Raw genomic sequence first — 17,251 nt, forward strand, 5'->3', positions numbered from 1 at the left:
ATTCAAAAGTTCGGGAAGAAAAGAGAGGTGCTGTTGTTGGGAGATTTCAATCTGCCGGATGTAGATTGGAAGGTTCCGTCCGCGGAATCGGAAAGAAGTAGAGAGATCGTGGATGCTTTTCAAAGTGCTTTGCTCAGACAAATGGTGACGGAACCCACGAGGGAGGGAGCGACGCTAGATCTGGTACTCACAAATGGGGATAATGTGTCAAATGTCCGAGTGGGTGCCCACCTGGGCAGCAGTGACCATCAAACGGTTTGGTTTGATATGACGGCTGAAGAGGAGGGTGGCCACTCAAAACTCAAAGTCCTGGATTTCAAGCATGCTGACTTTAGTAAAATGGGAGAATACCTGAGGAAGGATCTGATGGGATGGGAGGAAATACAAGAAGTGGAAGGACAGTGGTCCAGGCTGAAAGAAGCTATAAATAGGGCCACAAACCTTTATGTAAGAAAAGTAAATAAAAGCAAGAGAAAAAGGAAACCAAGATGGTTCTCCAAGCAAGTGGCGGAGAAAATAAAGGCTAAAGAGTTGGCGTTCCAGAAATACAAAAAAACTCAAGAAAAGGAACATGAGGAGGAATACCGGATGAAACTGAAAGAAGCCAAGAGAGAGATACGTCTGGTGAAAGCACAAACGGAAGAACAAATGGCTAGAAATGTAAGGAGGGGTGGCAAAATTTTAGTGAAAGGAAAATGACTAAAAAGGGAATTGTGAGACTAAAAGATACTGCGAACTGCTATGTGGATAATGATGAAGAAAAAGCAAATTTGCTAAATACATACTTCTGTTCTTTTTTTACAGAAGAAAATCCTGGAGAAGGACTGCGATGGACTGAAAAAAGTACAAATGAGATTGATGTGGATAGAGCACCATTCACGGAAGAGAGTGTGTATGAACAACTTGAAAAGCTAAAGGTGGACAACGCCATGGGACCGGATGAGATCCACCCTAAGATATTGAGGGAGCTCAGAGAGGTTCTGGCGGGTCCTCTTAAAGATTTGTTTAATATATCCTTGCAGTCGGGAGAGGTTCCGAGGGATTGGAGAACGGCGGAGGTGGTCCCTCTTCACAAAAGTGGTGATAGGGAAGAAGCTGGAAACTGCAGGCCGGTAAGCCTCACTCCGGTTATTGGAAAAGTAATGGAAGCGATGCTGAAGGAAAAGATAGTGAATTTCCTGGAAGCCAATAAGTTGCAAGATCCCAGACAACATGGTTTTACCAAAGGGAAATCGTGCCAAAAGAATCTCATTGAGTTCTTTGATTGGGTGACAGGACAATTGAATAAGGGACGAACTATGGACGTAATCTACTTAGATTTCAGCAAAGCTTTTGACACGGTTCCTCACAGGAGACTCTTAAATAAACTGGATGGGCTGAAGACAGGACCTGAAGTGGTGAACTGGATTAGGAACTGGTTGACGGACAGACGCCAGAGGGTGATGGTGAATGGAATTCACTCGGAGGGAAAGGTGAGTAGTGGAGTGCCTCAAGGATCGGTGCTGGGGCCGATTCTGTTCAATATATTTATGAGTGACATTGCCGAAGGGTTACAAGGTAAAGTTTGCCTATTTGCGGATGATACTAAGATCTGTAACAGAGTGGACACCCTGGAGGGAGTGGAAAACATGAAAAAGGACCTACGGAAGCTAGAAGAATGGTCTAAGGTTTGGCAATTAAAATTCAATGCGAAGAAATGCAAAGTGATGCACTTAGGGAGCAGAAATCCATGGGAGACGTATGTATTAGGCGGGGAGTGTCTGATAGGTACGGATGGGGAGAGGGATCTTGGGGTGATAGTATCTGAGGATTTGAAGGCGACGAAACAGTGTGACAAGGCGGTGGCCATAGCTAGAAGGTTGTTAGGCTGTATAGAGAGAGGTGTGATCAGCAGAAGAAAGGGGGTGTTGATGCCCCTGTATAAGTCGTTGGTGAGGCCCCACCTGGAGTATTGTGTTCAGTTTTGGAGGCCGTATCTTGTTAAGGATGTAAAAAGAATTGAAGCTACGAGACTGGTATGGGATTTGCGTTACAAGACGTATGAGGAGAGACTTGCGGACCTGAACATGTATACTCTGGAGGAAAGGAGAAACAGGGGTGGTATGATACAGACGTTCAAATATTTGAAAGGTATTAATCTGCAAACGAACCTTTTCCGGAGATGGGAAGGCGGTAGAACGAGAGGACATGAAATGAGATTGAAGGGGGGCAGACTCAAGAAAAATGTCAGGAAGTATTTTTTCACGGAGAGAGTAATGGATGCTTGGAATGCCCTCCCGCAGGAGGTGGTGGAAACGAAAACAGTAACGGAATTCAAACATGCGTGGGATAAACATAAAGGAATCCTGTTCAGAAGGAATGGATCCTAAGGAGCTTAGCCGAGATTGGCGGCAGAGCCGGTGGCAGAAGGCGGGGATGGTGCTGGGCAGACTTATATGGTCTGTGTCAGAGCCGGTGGTGGGAGGCGGGGCTGGTGGTTGGGAGGCGGGGATAGTGCTGGGCAGACTTATACGGTCTGTGCCCTGAAAAGGACAGGTACAAATCAAGGTAAGGTATACACAAAAAGTAGCACATGTGAGTTTATCTTGTTGGGCAGACTGGATGGACCGTGCACAGTGGTGTGCTGGAGCCGGCTTGCACCGGCTCGCAAGAGCCACTTGTTAAATTTTGACAGCTGTTGCGAGCCGGTTGTTGTATGGGGCGAGCCGGCTCCATTGCACGAGGTAAGCATTGCAGGAGGGCGCCATGCTTACCTCCCCTTCTGCTCCAATCCATGTCTAGTGATGTCCTTCGCCCCCCCCCATCCTCCCCTTCCGCTCCCATCCGTCAATTTCAATTACCTGCCTCGAAGCGCCGCATTATCTAAGGCCTGCCTGCTGCTCGTCTCCAGCTGCCTTCCCTGCTTGCTTCTCAGGAGTTCGGTTCGCACCCCTAGTCCCGCCTTCTGACGTCATTCTGACGTCATTTCCTTTTCCTGCGGCGGGACTAAGGGCGCGAACCGAACTCCTGAGACGCAAGCAGGGAAGGCAGCTGGAGACAGGCAGCAGGCAGGCCTTAGATAATGTGGTGCTTCGAGGCAGGTAATTGAAACTGACGATGGGAGCGGCAGGGGAGGATGGGGGGGCGAAGGACATCGCTAGACATGGATGGGAGCGGGAGGGCAGGGGAGGGAGGAGAATTGCTGGGGAGGGTGGGGGGCTACGAATATCACTAGACCTGGATGGGAACGGGAGGGCAGGGGAGGGAGGAGAACTGCTGGGCATGGATGGGCAGAGGGAGGCAGGGGAGAGAATTGCTGGACATGGATGGGCAGAGGGGGGCAGGGGAGAGAATTGCTGGACATGGATGGGCAGAGGGGGCGGGGATAGGGCTGGCCAGACTTATACGGTCTGTGCACTGAAGAGGAAAGTACAAATAAAAAAAGTAGCACATATGAATTTATCTTCTTGGGCAGACTGGATGGACCGTGCAGGTCTTTTTCTGCCCCCAGTTGGATTACAATATCAGTATTAGAATCCATACTCTCTTCTCGGATCATATTCAGTATTTAGTTGGTGCTTCAGGCAGCAGAGGATCTTGGAAGGCATTTCAATAGGTTTGGTCCCTTGAACTTCCTAGTTAATTAAGAGGCATTAACTAGGAAGTCTACTAGCAGTAAGAATTTTCTGCTTTGAGGTGATCTGTCATTGTTTTGTGTATGTCTTTTGGACTGCATTACTTTTCTTGCCTCTGGCTCCACCTCAGTACTATTTTTCTAGCATCATGATGCTGCAAAGGAATTATATAGGGGCAAAGGTTGGAAGAGTGAATGTCTATTGTCACTGGTCGTAATCTACCTGAGCATCAACATACCGTGACCCTGTGGCAGTGCTGGACGCAAATTGGTGGAAACTGAGTAATCCTGGATGATTATATAAGCACATAAGCACCGCCATACTGGGAAAAGATCAATGGTCCATCAAGCACAGCATCCTGTCTCTGACAGCAGCCAATCCAGGCTTCAAGAACCCGGCAAACCCCCCCCCCCCCCCCCCCCAAAAAGAAACAAAATTTTTAAATAATGTTCAATGGACTTTTCCCTCAGGAATCTGTCCAAACCCCCTTTAAACGCCGTAAGGCCAGCTGCTGTCACTACAATTTCCGGCAACGTGTTCCAGAGTCCAACTACACGCTGAGTAAAGAAAAACTTTCTCCTGTTTGATTTAAATCTACCATATTCTAGCTTCATCTTGTGTCCCATGGATCTATTGTTGTTTGAAAGTATAAACAAACGCTTCACATCTGTCCGCTCTACTCCGCTCATTATCTTCTAGACTTCTAGAGGTGCCTCAGCCGCCTTTTCTCCAAGCTGAAGAGCCCTAACCTTCTCAGCCTTTCCTCATGGGAAAGTCGTTCCATCCCTTTTATCATTTTCGCCGCCCTTCTCTGCACCTTCTCCAATTCCTTTATATATTTTTTGAGATGTGGCGACCAGAATTGAACACAATACTCAAGGTGCGGTCGCACCATGGAGCGATACAACGGCATTATAACATCCTCGTGTTTGTTTTCCATCCCTTTCCTAATAATACCCAACATTCTGTACGCTTTCTTAGCTGCTGCAGCACACTGAGCAGAAGTTACATATAAGTAATGCCATACTGGGAAAAGACCAAGGGTCCATCGAGCCCAGCATCCTGTCCACGACAGCGGCCAATCCAGGCCAAGGGCACCTGGCAAGCTTCCCAAACGTACAAACATTCTATACATGTTATTCCTGGAATTGTGGATTTTTCCCAAGTCCATTTAGTAGCGGTTTATGGACTTGCCCTTTAGGAAACCGTCCAACCCCTTTTTAAACTCTGCTAAGCTAACCGCCTTCACCACTTTCTCCGGCAACGAATTCCAGAGTTTAATTATACGTTGGGTGAAGAAAAGTTTTCTATGATTTGTTTTAAATTTACTACACTGTAGTTTCATCGCATGCCCCCTAGTCCTAGTATTTTTGGAAACCGTGAACAGATGCTTCACATTCACCTGTTCCACTCCACTCATTATTTTATATACCTCTATCATGTCTCCCCTCAGCCGTCTCTTCTCCAAGCTGAATAGCCCTAGCCTCCTTAATCTTTCTTCATAGGGAAGTCGTCCTATCCCCGCTATCATTTTAGTCGCCCTTCGCTGCACCTTTTCCAATTCTACTATATCTTTCTTGAGATGCGGCGACCAGAATTGTACACAATACTGAAGGTGCGGTTGCACCATGGAGTGATACAACGGCATTATAACATCCTCACACCTGTTTTCCATACCTTTCCTAATAATACCCAACATTCTATTCGCTTTCCTAGTTGCAGCAGCACACTGAGCAGAAGGTTTCAGTGTATTATCGACGACGACACCCAGATCCCTTTCTTGGTCCGTAACTCCTAACGTGGAACCTTGCATGACGTAGCTATAATTCGGGTTCTTTTTCCCCACATGCATCACCTTGCACTTGCTTACATTAACCGTAATCTGCCATTTAGCCGCCAGTCTCCCAGTCTCGTAAGGTCCTCTTGTAATTTTTCACAATCCTGTCGCGATTTAACAACTTTGAATAACTTTGTGTCATCAGCAAATTTAATTACCTCGCTAGTTACTCCCATCTCTAAATCATTTATAAATATATTAAAAAGCAGCGGTCCTAGCACTGACACCTGAGGAACCCCACTAACTACCCTTCTCCATTGTGAATACTGCCCATTTAACCCCACTCTCTGTTTCCTATCCTTCAACCAGTTTTTAATCCACAATAGGACATTTCCTCCTATCCCATGACCCTCCAATTTCCTCTGTAGCCTTTCATGAGGTACCTTGTCAAACGCCTTTTGAAAATCCAGATACACAATATCAACCGGTTCCCCTTTGTCCACATGTTTGTTTAATCCTTCAAAGAATTGAAGTAAATTGGTCAGGCAAGTTTTTAATGTCTTATCCACGATGACTCCCAGATCCCTTTCTAGGTCTGTGACTCCTAACACGGAACCTTGCATAACATAGCTGTAATTCGGGTTCCTCTTACCCACATGCATCACTGTGCACTTGTCAACACTGAACTTCATCTGCCACTTGGACGCCCAATCCCCCAGTCTCGCGAGGTCCTCCTGTAATCTTTCACACTCCTCCTGCGACTTGACGACCCTGAATAATTTTGTGTCATCTGCGAATTTAATTACCTCACTAGTTACTTCCATCTCTAGGTCATTTATAAATATGTTAAAAAGCAGCGGTCCCAGCACAGACCCCTGCGGGACCCCACTAACTACCCTTCTCCATTGAGAATACTGACCATTCAATCCTACTCTCTGCTTCCTATTTTTCAACCAGTTCTTAATCCAAAGTAATACGATCCCATGACTCTCCAGTTTCCTCTGGAGTCTTTCAGGAGGCACTTTGTCAAACGCCTTTTGAAAATCCAGATAGACAATATCCACCAGTTCCCCACTGTCCACGTTTGTTCACCCCCTCAAAAAAATGCAGTAGATTGGTGAGGTAAGACTTCCCTTCACTAAAATCCGTTTTGACTTGGTCTCATCAGCCTATGTCTTTGTATGTGCTCTGTAATTTTAATCTTAATAATAGCCTCTACCATTTTGCCCGGTACCGACGTCAGACTCCCAGATTTCCTCTGGAACCTTTTTTAAAAATTGGAGTAATATTGGCTACCCTCCAGTCTTCCGGTACTGCACCTGATTTTAGGGATAGATTGCATATTACTAACAGTAACTCTACAAGTTCATTTTTCAGTTCTATTAATACTCTGGGATGAATACCATCCGGTCCAGGTGATTTACTGCTCTTCAAGTTTGTAGAACTGACCCATTACTTCCTCCAAGTTTACAGAGAATTCATTTAGTTTCTCTGACTGTAGTAATATTTGGAGTAATATTGGCAACTCTCCAGTCTTCCGGTACTGCACCTGATTTTAGGGATAGATTGCATATTACTAACAGTAGCTCTACAAGTTCATTTTTCAGTTCTATTAATACTCTGGGATGAATACCATCCGGTCCAGGTGATTTACTGCTCTTCAGTTTGTAGAACTGACCCATTACTTCCTCCAAGTTTACAGAGAATTCATTTAGTTTCTCTGACTCACCTGCTTTAAATACCCTTTCCAGCACCGGTGTGCCACCCAAATCCTCCTCGGTGAAGACCGAAGCAAAGAATTCATTTTATTTCTCCGCTACGGCTTTGTCTTCCCTGATCGCTCCTTTAACACCATTTTCGGCCAACGGCCCAACCGATTCTTTAGCCGGCTTCCTGCTTTTAATGTATCTAAAAATTTTTTTACTATGTATTTTCTCTTCTAACGCTAACTTTTTTCAAAGGACTTTTTTGCCCTCTTTATCTCCGCTTTACATTTGGCTTGGCAAATTCCTTAATTGCAGCCAAGTCTTTCTTGTTGATTTCATGTTTCATAGCTGATACCTGGAGACATAATAGGCAAGATCTAAGGTTCCAAATGGTTTTCCTTAGGACTAAGGAACAACATATAACCAGAAAAGCTGCAAAGAAATCCTTGGCAATCCATGATGTCATACATGAACAGCATCTTGACATCCTAGGAATAACTGAAACCTGTCTAGATGAAAGTGGGGGTTTACCACTGGCTGAACTATGCCCAACAGGTTTCAACATCCAACATCAACCAAGACTAGGAAGACAGGGTGGAGGGGTAGTAGTCTTGATTTGGGATAAAATCAAATTGCGCAGAATCTCCATTCCCAAGCTACATGAATCAGAATCTATTTTAATCCAGCCTGAAGAGGAGAAACCAATCTGGCTGCTTATGGTATACCGAGCTCCTCGTAACAACGCATTATTTCTGCAAGAACTCCTAGACCTGATTACTCAAGTGACCCTGAATTGCACTAGGCTGGTGATCATAGGAGATTTCAATCTACACATGGAAACCCCAGATTTATTTATTGCATTTGTATCCCACATTTTCCCACCTATTTGCAGGCTCAATGTGGCTTACAATGTATCGTTATTGGTAGATAAAGACTGGAAGATAACAATTGGTATTACATAAAGAGCGTGACTAACATAATAAAGAATTTAAACAAGTATTTATAATAAGGAAGACAGTTCTGATATAGGTAAGGTGGAGAGTATCACATTTACAGCTACTGATTTTTGTGGTGTGCCTTGTTGAAGAGGTGGGTCTTCAAGGATTTACGAAAGTTAGTTAGTTCCAAATAGTTTTTTAATTTGCATGGCAATTCGTTCCATAGTTGTGTGCTCAGGTAAGAAAAGTTTGACGCATGCGTTAGTTTGTATTTGAGACCTTTACAACTGGGGAAATGAAGATTAAGGAATGTGCGGGATGATCTTTTAGCGTTTCTGGGTGGCAAATTTACCAGGTCTGACATGTAGGCTGGGGCATCTCCGTGAATGATTTTATGAGTTAGGATGCCACCACAGCTGCCTTTCTGGACATGATGACAGCAATAGGATTTACATAGGTGATCAATTCTCCAAACCCAGGAAAAGGGTCACATACTAGACCTGGTATTCTACAAAGGGGTTGACATCCCAGAATTGTGGGATAACAGTATTGAAATAACACCCCTACCATGGTCAGACCATTTCTAATTCAATTTTCCCTATGTGACCACCTGAAACAAATGGCACCTCCCAGAGTTTGGAAGGAGATCAAAGACAAAAAAAAAAGTTGACCACTGAGGCCTTAGACTATCCAGATGTGGATGAAAAGACAACTACAGTGTCAGAATAGGTTGACAATTGGAATACACACTTAACCAAGACCTTAGAGAAAATGGCAACACTAAAAACAGTCTTATGCCCCATTCACAAATGCTCACCTTGGTTTTCACCAGAACTTCGGATACTTAAAACATGAAGGACGGAAACTGGAAAGGAGATGGCGTAAATCTCGCATGGATGAAGACAGGCTAAACTGCAGGAAGCACACAACAAAGTACCGCCCAGCCTTAACAGCAACCAAAAAACTATATCTCTCTCAATGCATTGCACAGGCTGCCAATTCAACCAAGAAATTGTTCAGTATAGTAAATAGCCTACTGCAACCCCCACAACAGAACCAGCCTGCCCAGTCTAAACTGAGTTGCAATGATTTTGCTGTATATTTTGCCAACAAAATTAAAAGTCTCTGCAAGGATCTACAGGCAATCCCAATCAGTTAACCAGGAGTGTACAAACTCACCCCCTCCTGACAGAGACAGATGGGACAATTTTAACCCAATGACAGAGGACAGCCTTGACAAAATCCTAAGAGACCTTTGACCAACTACCTGCTCCCTTGATCCCTGCCCATCAAAGACAGTACAACAGGAAATTATGGGCCTCATAGAAGGCAATACAAAAATTGTGAATGCCTCTCTTTCTAATGGGCAACTACCAACAGCATTAAAAAGGGAGGTTCACCCATTGCTTAAGAAAAACAACCTTGAAAGTTACTGCCAGTATCCAACATCCCATTTCTAGGGAAACTTATAGAACAAACAGTATGTTCAACTTAATGATTGGCTAGAAGAGAGAAAGTAGCTAGATCCATGTCAATCTGGATTCAGACCTGGTTATGAACAGAAACAGTCTTCGTATCCCTACTAGATGATCTTCACAGAAACCAAGACAGGGGATTCGCTTCAGTGTTAGTACTGCTAGATTTCTAAGCAGCTTTTGTCACTCTGGATCATGAAATCATGCTAGCACGACTGACAGAAACAGGTATCAATGGAACAGTAATTGCCTGGTTCAGATCCTATCACACAGGCAACAATCCATAATGTTTGCAGCAACTCATCACCACCATGGGTACTGACCTGTGGGGTACCACAAGGATTGATACTGTCACCTATTTTGTTCAATATCTACCTCAAGCCATTAGCTGAGCTGATACGGTCAATGGACACTCAGTTCTGCATCTACGCGGATGATGTGCAGCTACTCATACCCACTGAACCTGACTTACCTGCACAGCCTTGAATAAACTGATTACCTGTCTAACATCAATTTAAGAATGGGTTAAACACAACAAACTTTGCCTGAACCCAAGTAAAACCGAGCTTCTCTGGGTCCCTAACACAAGTGGATACATACCAGATATCAAAATCTCTTTTTGGAAGTACGAACGCCCCCTCAAATCCCAAGTCAGGATCCTTGGAATACAATTAAACAATTATCCCATTCAAACATGATCTAACAGAAATCACAAATATCATCAAACACAGCCTCCAAATCATGAATTCATGGGCGGATGTATTTCAACTAAAACTCAACACAGAAAAAACACAATGTCTCATCCTCTCATCACAATACAACACGAACAAACCCAACACCATAAACACCCCAGAGTACACTCTTCCTGTCTCAGACAGCCTGAAAATTCTCGATGTTACAATTGACCGAAATCTCACACTAGAAAACCAAGCAAAAAATACAACAAAGAAAATGTTCCATTCAATGTGGAAACTCAAAAGAGTAAAACCTTTCTTCCCAAGAGAAATATTCCGCAACATGGTACAATCAATGGTACTAAGCCACCTAGATTACTGCAATGCAATCTACACCGGATGCAAAGAACAAATCATTAAGAAACTCCAAACTGCTCAAAACACAGCAGCCAGACTCATATTTGGAAAAACGAAATACAAAAGCACCAAACCCCTAAGAGAAAAACTACACTGGCTCCCACTTAAAGAACGTATTGCTTTCAAAGTCTGCACCCTGGTTCATAAAATTATCCACAGTGAAGCCCCGATCTACATGACAGACCTCATAGACTTACCAACCAGGAACACAAAAAGGTCAGCACGAACATTCCTGAACCTCCACTACCCTAGCTGCAAAGGAGTAAAATATAAATCAACTTATGCATCCAGCTTCTCTTACATAAGCACTCAATTATGGAATGCACTACCAAACGTCATAAAAACAATGCACGGCCTAACAAACTTCCGAAAATCACTAAAAACCAACCTGTTCAAAAAGGCATACCACAAGGATCCATCCCAAATACCAGACAACGAAACCTACACCAGAAATAGACAAAACTGAACTCTCAATACTTGACTGCTTCACCTACTCTGTCAATAATTGAACTTTAACGTAATACCACTTGATTTCTCATTCTGGAAATGAACCTTTGATTTCTCATTCCGGAAATGAACCTTTAATACCTGACTACTCAATTTAATCTGTCACGTACGAACTTTAATGCAATACCTCTCTGTATTTCTTAATCCGGAAATGGCGATCGCCATTACGGAATAATGTAAGCAACATTGAGCCTGCAAATAGGTGGGAAATGTGGGATACAAATGCAAGAAGATTGACATTTGGTATTGCAAAGGATCTTGGGTAACATGATAATGATAAAACATGATAGTAGTGTAACAAGCAAATATTGTAAGCCAATTCTGGATATGTGTGTAGGAGTTCACATTTGTTGATCTTCGTGGTATGCCTTGTTAAAGAGATGGGTCTTCAGTAGTTTGCGGAAGTTGGTTAGTTCGTAGATCGTTCTTAGGTTGCGCGGCAGTGTGTTCCAGAATTGTGTACTCAAATAGGAAAAGGTTGACGCATGCATTAACTTGTATTTTAGCCCTTTGCAGTTGGGGAAGTGAAGATCAAGGAATGTGCAGGATGATTTTTTAGCATTCCTAGGTGGTAGGTCTATCAGGTCTGACAAGTAGGCTGAATCTTCCAATTTCGGACACCCTAAAAATTCTTGGAGTTACCATCGATCGACACTTAACACTTGAGAGTCACGCGAAAAACACAACTGAGAAAATGTTCCACTCAAGTTTGAAATTAAAAAGAGTAAGACCGTTCTTCCCAAGGACCATCTTCCGCAACCTGGTACAATCAATGGTACTCAGCCATCTAGATTACTGTGCCGGCTGCAAAGAACAAATAATCAAAAAACTTCAGACAGCTCAGAACACTGCAGCTAGACTCATATTCGGTAAAACAAAATATGAAAGTGCTAAACCCCTACGAGAAAAGCTACACTGGCTTCCACTTAAAGAGCGCATAATGTTCAAAATATGTACCCTAGTTCATGAAATTAGATTACTCTGATTTCCCAAATCCAAGCAACCTTCAAGAGCTGCTTCTAACTATTTGCGACAGCTATGCTGCTTCTCTCCTTACATCGAGAACGTAAATCTTATCCCAGTTGTGCATGCCATGATAACATCAAGACTGGATTACTGCAATGCACTACATAACGGTCTGACTACAAAGGGCCTTCACCAACTTCAATGGATTCAGAATGCTGTAGCAAGACTTGTAGAAGGTTGCAAGTGGTGTGACCACAACACACCATTTTTATAAAAACTTCATTGGCTACCAGTACAATACAGGGCTAAATTTAAAACTCTATGTCTGATCTTCAAGGCCCTTAAAAGAAATGGGCCCAAGTACTTGAAAAACAGGATGACACTCTATACACCACCAAGGACACTAAGGTCCTCTGAAGGACTATCACTAACCACACCCTCTCCAAGAGACATTACACGATGTGATACCTGCAAGCAAATCTTCTCCAGAGTAGCCCCCACATTTTGGAATGAACTGCCTGAAAGGCTCCGCTTAACACAAAACTATTTCTACTTCAGGAAGCAAGTGAAAGCTTGGCTCTTTAACTAGGCCTTTAATGGAAGAAGCAACTAACTTGATGTATTGATGCTCTTTGCTATTATTTAGATACCTGTTTTTGATTCTGCTTTTTGCATTACAATGTCTATAATGGTTTTCTATAATCCTTTTAGATAATGTTTTGTTCTCTGATTTTACCTTTCTTGAGGATAAAGTGGGTAACAAATATTCTAAATAACTTTATGAAAAAGTAGTATTTCAGAATCTACATAACAATGAGTAATACTTTACTTTTAAGGAAATAAAATGGTGCTGCTAAGGGAAAGAGAATGGACTAGATATACTACCTTTCTGTGGCTATAATCAAAGCGGTTTCTATAGTCTATACTAGCGACTTTGTCCAGAGTCACTCTTTCTTGTCTTGGTCACAAGCAAAATGTAGCCTGAAGAAAAGAAACTTGAAGATTTTGTATGTGCTTATTCTTTGGGGTTTTTTAAAAGACTGGGTACAGCAAATGACTTCTGCCTCGGGGTGTCGGGGGGTGACTGATGGTCATTACTTTTGCAAGAAGCACTCTAGGACATTCCTCTAAGTAAATAATATCAAAGAGCCCAAAGAACCAGATAGGGAACCTCCCTCACAACTCTCAATCTTCTGTAAATAACCACTCTAGAAGCCATAAACTCTGTCACACTGGATCTGATCAGTTTATTTTATTTATTTTCAGTACATTTATACCCCGCCTTTTGCCATAGTGTTACAGCCCCAAAGCGGCTTACAATGAACTTCTCAAGTTTCACTTTCATTTCTCAAAGAAACCTGATAATTACAAGGGAACTGCTGAATAAACAAACTTAAGAACACTAACTTTTATTTCAAATTAAGGTCGTAAGAATAGCCATACTGGGGCAGACTGATGCTCAATTTAGCCCAATATCCTGCTTCCAACAACAGCCAATCCAGGTCTCAAGTACCCGGCAGAATCCCAAATAGTAGCAACATTTCATTCTACTGATCCCAGGGACAGCAGTGGCTTTCCCTGTTTCTATTTCAATAGCAGACTATGGCTTGTTCCTCCAGGAACTTGTCCAAACCTTTTTTTAAATCCAGATATGCTAACCGCTGTTACCACACCCTCTGGTAAACAGTTCTATAGCTTTACTATTCACTGAGTGACCAAATATTTCCTTCTATTCGTTTTACAGTGCAGCCACTGCAAAGTAACATGAAACATCACAAATGCAGCAACCCTCAGACTGTGGCTCCAGCAAGAAGGCTGCTGTAGCAGGTGGGGGTATGGGCATAAGCAGATTTTTTTTTTAACTACACTATGGTGCTATGATCATGGCATACATACCATCTATGGAGGTCAGGATGACACGAGAGTGGTCATAAGCAATCACATTTGCATATCGATTCTTTGGCTTGTTGACTTCCAGGTTAGAATTTTCCCAGGTGAACTGCTGTCCAGGGTCTATTGACTTAAGAGAAAAGAGAGACAAAAAATAACAGCCAACATAAATATGCATGCCTCCAAGAATAATTTGTCAGACACAGACACCCAAGAGGAACAACTTTTCCCATACAAATACCTATTGCAGAGATAGCCCAATCAAAATGTCCAATACAAAGACTCAAACACATGCACTCAGAAAGGAAGCAAGAGCTCAGTGCAAGCACCCTACATGGAAAGCATCATCAAATACCTAGTACCAATTAGAGAGAGAACAGTACAAGAGTCCTACAGAGAGTCTCCTCAAATGCACACAACCCAATTCAAAGCTAGAGTCCTCCTCCAACATGAGTATAGACATGCAGAGACTTCTCTAATGCAAGCATTCATTACAGACAAACCACAGTACAAGTAGCCATTACAAAGAAAAGATAGCATTCTATACATTAGTGAGAAAATATAACAGAAGCATCCAAGTCAAAAGATTATTAACAAGTCCCTTTGAAAGCACCTGTTATATTTATTTCGAACATCATCATGGTGGTTCACAAAACCAGCAGTGAATAACAGAACAAAACAAAGTCAACCAGATAAAAATATGAATGAGCATATCAAAGTAAGATGGAGGAAGAGCATAGACCACAACAAAAAAATAGCCAAAAAATATTACACTGGGAAAACAAGGAGAAGCAAGAACAAAACAGAACCATAACTGAGTATCAGACTCCTGTAAAAACTCTAGAGAAAAACCAGGCTTATAGCCTAGATTTGAACTTCATACATAAAGACACCAAACGTAGGGACAAAGATGAACAATGGTGCCTGTGTCAAAGAATCACTCTGAATAACATTTCAAATACAGAGATCCTAGATTAAGGATCTAAAAATGCCATTTGCAATAAAATGTTTTTAAAAACTTAAAAAAAAATTAAACATAGCCTTCCTAGACCTTACTTCTAAAGTAAGGATATACCAAAGCTTTAGCCCCGCTACATAAAAAACAATTCCTATACTCATCTAGATAAATCAATTTAAATTGAGTATCCTGTGAAAACTCTAGAGAAAAACCAGGCTTAAAGCCTAGATTTGAACTTCATACATAAAGGCACCAAACGTAGGGACAAAGATGAACAATGGTGCCTGTGTCAAAGAATCACTTCTTCCCCTATACAAAAGCAACTGTAAGAGTTAGTGGAGTCAGTAAAGTGCAAATGCAAGAGCTACAGCTTTCTCTCCAAGTCTGTTGCTTGGCAGTCAGAGACTTCTGGCTTGCCACTGGATCAGCTTGTTCTTCCATTTCCAGTTAGGGCATTGCTACCTTGCTAGCCCTGGTGAGGACCAGCCCGATAAAATTGGCCACAGCAGTTTTACCAGGGCTAACAGCTGCACCAGGCTGCAGGAAGAAGCTCTATCAGATCCGGAATTTGGTTTCTTCTGAGACCTGTTGCTAACCAATAGGTTCTCTTTGACAGATTTGGCATCATATATAATTAGGTAGACTGAACAGAGTGGCATTGTCTCAAAGATGAGCAGAAGTAAGGGGGTCAAAAAAGAGAAGAGGTTCTTGCATTCCTAAATCTACATGTTTATTCCATTAATCCAAAATTTCTCTCTCACAGCAGATAAATGGGACAAAATAGAGCACAACATAAAATTCAGTAGCAAAGCTGGAAAAATGCTGTGTATCTCTGAGGGGAAGGGAATACATATTTATTTATAACATTTCTAGCCCACATCATTTACGATTCTGATTGGGTAACAGAATACAATCATAATTATAAACATAAATAACAACATAACAAATTCATCATCAAAACTATCCAGAAACAATCAAAGATAACATTTCAAATACAGAGATCCTAGATTAAGGATCTAAAAATGCCATTTGGAATAAAATGTTTTTAAAAACTTAAAAACAAATTAAACATTGTCTTCCTAGACCTTACTTGTAAAGTAAGGATATTCCAAAGCTTTAGCCCTGCTACATAAAAAACAATTCCGATACTCATCTAGATAAATCAATTTAAATGAAGGAACATCCAAAATGTTACTAGACGCTGATCTTAAGGCGACTCATAAATAAACTGAGTTCCATAGATATGGGAGCTAGAGCAACTGACTGGGTTAAAAATTGGTTGAACGGAAGGACAGAGAGGGTAGTAGTAATGGAGGTTGCTCGGAAGATAAGGATGTAATCAGTGGGGTACCGCAGGGATCAGTACTAGGGCTGACTCTTTTTAACATCTTTGTGAGTGATATTGCGGAAGGGCTGTCTGGTAAGGTTTGTCTCTTTGCGGATGATATCAAACTCTGCAACAGGGTGGACACCCAGACAGTGTGGATGACATGAGAAAGGACATAGTGAAGCATGAGGAATGGTCCAATATTTGGCAAATAAGATTTAGTGCTAAAAAATGCAGGTCATGCACTTGGGTCACAAGAATCCGAGGGAACGGTATAATATAGAGGGTGAAGTGCTTCTGTGTACAAAGGAAGAAGGGGTTGTGTCTGATGACCTAAAAGTGGCCAAAAAAGGCAGAAAAAGCAATGGTCAAAGCCAGAAGGATGCTTGGGTGCATAAGGAGAGGGATGACCAGCAGGAAGAAAGAGGTGATAGTGCCCTTGTATAAGTCTCTGGTGAGGCCCCATTTAGAGTATGGTGTGCAATTCTGGAGACCGCACCTATGGAAAGATATAAACAGGATGGAGTCAGCCCAAAGGGAGGCTACAAAACTGGTAAGCGGTCTTGGACATAAAACATTTGACAGGCTTATGAACCTCAATATGTATATGATGGAAGAGAGAAGAGGAGACATGATACAAACATTTAAATATCTCAGGGGCATTAATGAACAGGAAGAGAGCCTTTTTCAAATGAAGGAAAACTCTGCAATGAGGGGGCATATGATGAAGTTAAGAGGAAATAGGATTAGTAGAAATCTAAGAAAGCATTCATTTATGGAAAGAGTGGTAGAAGCGTGGAATGGCCTCTACAACTCCTAGCTCTCAGAGAACGGGTCTGTTCTCTTGAGGCTAGAGTAGCAGACTTGGTGGAGCTAAGGGAGACAGAGGTACATACAAGAGTCCTATAGGGATGTTGTAGAGAAGTCCCACCAAAAGTCTGGTAGCCCCTGTGCTGCCTTGGAGGAGGGAGGTCTCCTAGAAAGAGAGCATCACCCTGGTGA

The 17,251-nt window shown here is 42.4% G+C and overlaps 1 protein-coding gene across 1 annotated transcript in view; it reads right to left on the reverse strand.

The window, feature by feature from the left end:
* Nucleotides 1-17,251, reverse strand: part of PTPRF (protein tyrosine phosphatase receptor type F) — a 1,045,343-nt gene that overhangs the window by 191,911 nt on the left and 836,181 nt on the right. Inside the window, 1 exon segment of the mRNA XM_030205921.1 lies at nucleotides 13,971-14,094. Within this exon segment, the coding sequence (XP_030061781.1) occupies nucleotides 13,971-14,094 (124 nt within the window).

This window comes from Microcaecilia unicolor, chromosome 6 (assembly GCF_901765095.1).
Source record: "Microcaecilia unicolor chromosome 6, aMicUni1.1, whole genome shotgun sequence".
Classification (NCBI taxonomy): domain Eukaryota; kingdom Metazoa; phylum Chordata; class Amphibia; order Gymnophiona; family Siphonopidae; genus Microcaecilia; species Microcaecilia unicolor.